General features: G+C 31.2%; 1 protein-coding gene across 1 annotated transcript in view; it reads left to right on the forward strand.

Annotated features, from left to right (window-relative positions):
• LOC119684455 (galactosylgalactosylxylosylprotein 3-beta-glucuronosyltransferase P-like) overlaps positions 1-486 on the forward strand; it is a 12,322-nt gene extending 11,836 nt beyond the window's left edge. Inside the window, exon 5 of the mRNA XM_038098502.1 lies at positions 419-486. Within this exon, the coding sequence (XP_037954430.1) occupies positions 419-486 (68 nt within the window). The remainder of the gene's footprint in view (positions 1-418) is intronic.
• Positions 487-4,130: the final 3,644 nt, after the last annotated feature.

Below are 4,130 nucleotides of genomic sequence, written 5' to 3' on the forward strand. Positions count from 1 at the left end.
ACTTGAGTTTTCGATAAAACTGATTCCCCATAAGCCTTTTGTAGCATTCGCAAAGATTCTGCACACGAAATTTCGTTCGAAACACAAAATTTGATGCAAACTCTTTGTTCAATATTTTTTTCCATTGTTTTTTTCGCAACGCACTACTGAGGTGAACTGGTTTCAAAAGCTGCCGTAAACGAACTGTCTGACAGATCGCGCTCATTTTTGGCATAGTAATTAAGGACAGTGCTGCCAAACTACATAAACTTAAAATATCGAAAAATATACAGCGCGCGAATTTTAAATGAGAATATCCGAAAACCTTTCGGTCTTAATGTATCTGTGCAATGGCTTGATTGTGGTCAGCAATTGTTGCACAAATGCATACATATATAATCATTATATTTTATATATATATATATATATCGGTTTGTAGGTGCGTTAGTATGTATGTTGCATGTAATTGATTTTGACTTTGACACAAATGCACAAGTGCAACTATGAACACATCGACACCTAAAGTGTTTTACACTATTTTACACAAATGAGTCTATTGTTTCATGATTGTTGGTGTATTCTTGTTGTTGTTTCTGTTGCTGTTGCGATGTTGATTGCGTTTGTGTTGTTGCATGCTTGTTTTTGGCATGTCCTTACAATGTCCTGCTGTTTAGCATGTTATTCTTGTTCAATACGGTAACAATGTTTGTTCTCCAAGTGATGTTTTCACCGCAAATTACTGAAGGACACCGGCATTGATATTTGTATCGACACAGCAGTTGTAGGTGTGGGTCCTAAAATATCCTTTTCGATTGAGACATTGTTTGCACAGTATATTCTGACCAAATATGTTGTTATTTTGGTTTGTAATGAGTTTTAGTTGTTTGACAATTTTGGGTTGATGTTAAATTCAGTTTTACGTAAACAGTTTTATAAGCAAAATATTTGGACTCGAAATGGACTCAAAAATTATTTTACAGGTTAAATTTGATTTTAAGGTTATGTCTGTATAACAAAATTTTAGAAATCAATATTAAAAGTGTTTTGGTGTCCTCTCCAATTAAATGCTAAATAAAGATTTAAGATTTAATATTTTACAGTCTTTTAATTTATACTTTTTTATTTATAGAAATTTTATATTATGTTTTTTAAAAGGAATTTGTTTGTGAGATTAAAAGAAAAAAAACTTTTGCGAAATAGTTAAATTTTTTGTATATATAATTCATTATTTATGTCATTAATGAGGAAAAATGAATTCACTCGATTAGACGTAACAGAAACACCTTTAAAATTGCATTATAAAGTTTCAAATTTGTATATTATTTATCAAAAATTTAATGCTGCAACTCAGAAATAACACATCTTATATTAGCTTCTAAGGCTAACATAAATCGTGGTTGCCTATAAGCATATACCAATCGACCCAGATCTCTACAAAAAAAAAACATAAAATATATAGTATATTCTGAAGAATATATAGTGATTAAACTTGCTTTAATGACACGTTAATTTCTGTAACAAAACCATATGTAAAATAGTCTCTAGGTCATGTTCACAAAATCATGGAAAAATTAATCAGTTTTTATAGCTCTGTTCTGGGCATAGCGAACGGCGATATTCCTATTTACTTTTATTTTTAAGCAAATATGTTACAATTATTTAATCAGTTCATTAACTAGAAGATAATCATTACTCCAAGTCTAATTATTTTTTTTTAATTACAATGCTACTAAATTAAAAATTTGCCTTATAATCTTATAATATAGCATTCTGTTAACATTTTTCGCTGAATACCTATTTCTAATACATATGCAAACACGAACTTTGAAAAAACAATCTTATCAAAGCTTAGGAAATTATTTTTCTTTCTGCAAACGAAAAATCGGTCAATTGTTTTTTGTTTGTAATTTCATCACAATTTGAATTTACTATAAACTTCTATGTGACAGTAAATAGCTATCTATTAGCTATCTAAAGGTGCTATATTCAATATAGCTTACTTCTCGAGATATCAAAGCTTAAAATTGTACATTTTTAACATTGGTTACAGTAACAAAAAACTACAATCCCAATGTAATGCCTACTATTGTATGCAATTTGTCAATTTGTCAATTTGTCACTTTCTTGTTGGTGATTTCCATTTTTAAAATTTCCAACTTTGAGCCCTTATATATCAAAAGCTAAGATATTTGCTAAAAAGTATAGTGTAAAATATTGCTCAAAATAACTGTCTTCACTAAAACTCGTTGTCAAGCCGATGTACCCAGAAAATCGGAATCGTGCCATAATTTTGATTACGTTTAATAAAGTTTGAGTATCGTATAAGAAGAAACTGAACCGAAAGTGTTTACTTCGTTTCCTAATAATGTTTCGGGACTAATTTACACATGTCTATAGTTAAATTGAAAAGAAGTTTGTTTACAGTGCATAAAATGTAGGATTTAAAACATAAAACGATTATATATAAAGTCATCTTTATTATCTTTCATTTATTTTTTACACTTTTGTAATTGCAATATATTCTACATATAACATATATTATAAACAATTCGTCCCATTTGTTTTATCGTTGAACCCCTAGCGTTGGATAGTAAAGCTTCATTGCATTTTATACACGAACCATTTTCCACAATTTTTATTACGTTCCACAATTTCAGTCCAGTTATCTACCAAATAATTTGTCTGTGTATGAAGTAGTACAGTAGTTCAAACTAAAATTCACGGGCTAAAATTGCAAGAATATTCAGCTACAACGTTTTGCAAGTTTTTGATTCTAAATAGATTTGAGACCAAAAGATTATTTATAATAATCGAATATTTTCAATTTGAATTTTTTAAGTTTTGATAAGTTTATTCAGATATTTATTATTATATTATGTTTTATTGTGATTTCCTATATGCATGTGCTACCAACGTTTTAAAGTTTATTTCACTTCTTCCATAGGGCAGAGTGGAATATTAAAACAATACTTGTTGATGCTGAAAAAAATAGTATTGTCTTTTAAATCAGATTCGAGTGTAAAACAAGGTTGGATTACACAATTAATGATATAGATTACGGACACATCAACCACCAGCATTTGAAAAACCCACAAATATATACAGTCTTGGAATTGTTACGAAGAAATAAGGTACAACTTAAACGTCTATTCTACAAAAATGAAAATATTGGTTCAGTAATAAAAGCAGATCACACCAAGTATTTGAGTAAAATTGTTTCTAAATATAATAACCAACCATAAAACTTGATTAATATGAATTTTGTGGTATCAATAAAATGAGATATCTAGACTTCATTTTAAGAACAACTAAGGACATAAAAGTCAATATTTACGCCTGCAACATTGCCATTTTTCAATAGTAAACTATTCTAAGGTAAATTAATATATAATGTTTAGCAATGATCTGTTCACCTTGCTAATTAATAAAACTCTAAAAATTTTCAATGTTAATAAACTTTTATTCAACTTTTTACAGAGAGAAAAATCGGAACGTTCTCCTCAATCAAAACAAAAAAACTTAAAAATATTTGAAATTGAATTTTACTTTTTAAATTCAATAAATGCACAGCCAACTGGGTCGCCACAGTACCCCCTCCTAGCGATGGAGTACTAGCAACAACGCGACACCACAACTAAGTCGACAACACCACTCTTAATCCCGAAATTCCGCTAACCTTGCTGGGAAACGCACTACTCTACCAGCTCGTGTCACTTTCGGAATCGGCAACAGGGATTCACGCCTACAATCACCAGAAGTCACTAACTGATCACCATTCAACAACGCTGAAGGCTGACGCGTTTCTGGAACAACCTGTTCAAGATCATCACACGTTAAATACGCCGCCTTCAACCTATCATTCGAAACAGTCACCTCTCTCCCACGGCAAACAATAACAGACGTCTTCTCACTACGACTCAGCACCTCAAATGGACCTTCGTAAGGCTGCTCAAGTGGAGCTCGAGCACGATCCACTCGAAGAAAAACGTGCTTACAATTAATAACGTCACGCGGAACATACACAGATGAATGACAATGTCTTGTTGATTCAACGGATTTAACCTTAGCTAAAGCCCTTCGCAACGCCGACACAAAATCAGTCTCGGACGACTTCTGCTTGAAATCCGAAAGCATCTGCCCTGGAACACAAA

The sequence above is a fragment of the Teleopsis dalmanni genome, chromosome 1 (assembly GCF_002237135.1).
Source record: "Teleopsis dalmanni isolate 2A chromosome 1, ASM223713v2, whole genome shotgun sequence".
NCBI lineage: Eukaryota > Metazoa > Arthropoda > Insecta > Diptera > Diopsidae > Teleopsis > Teleopsis dalmanni.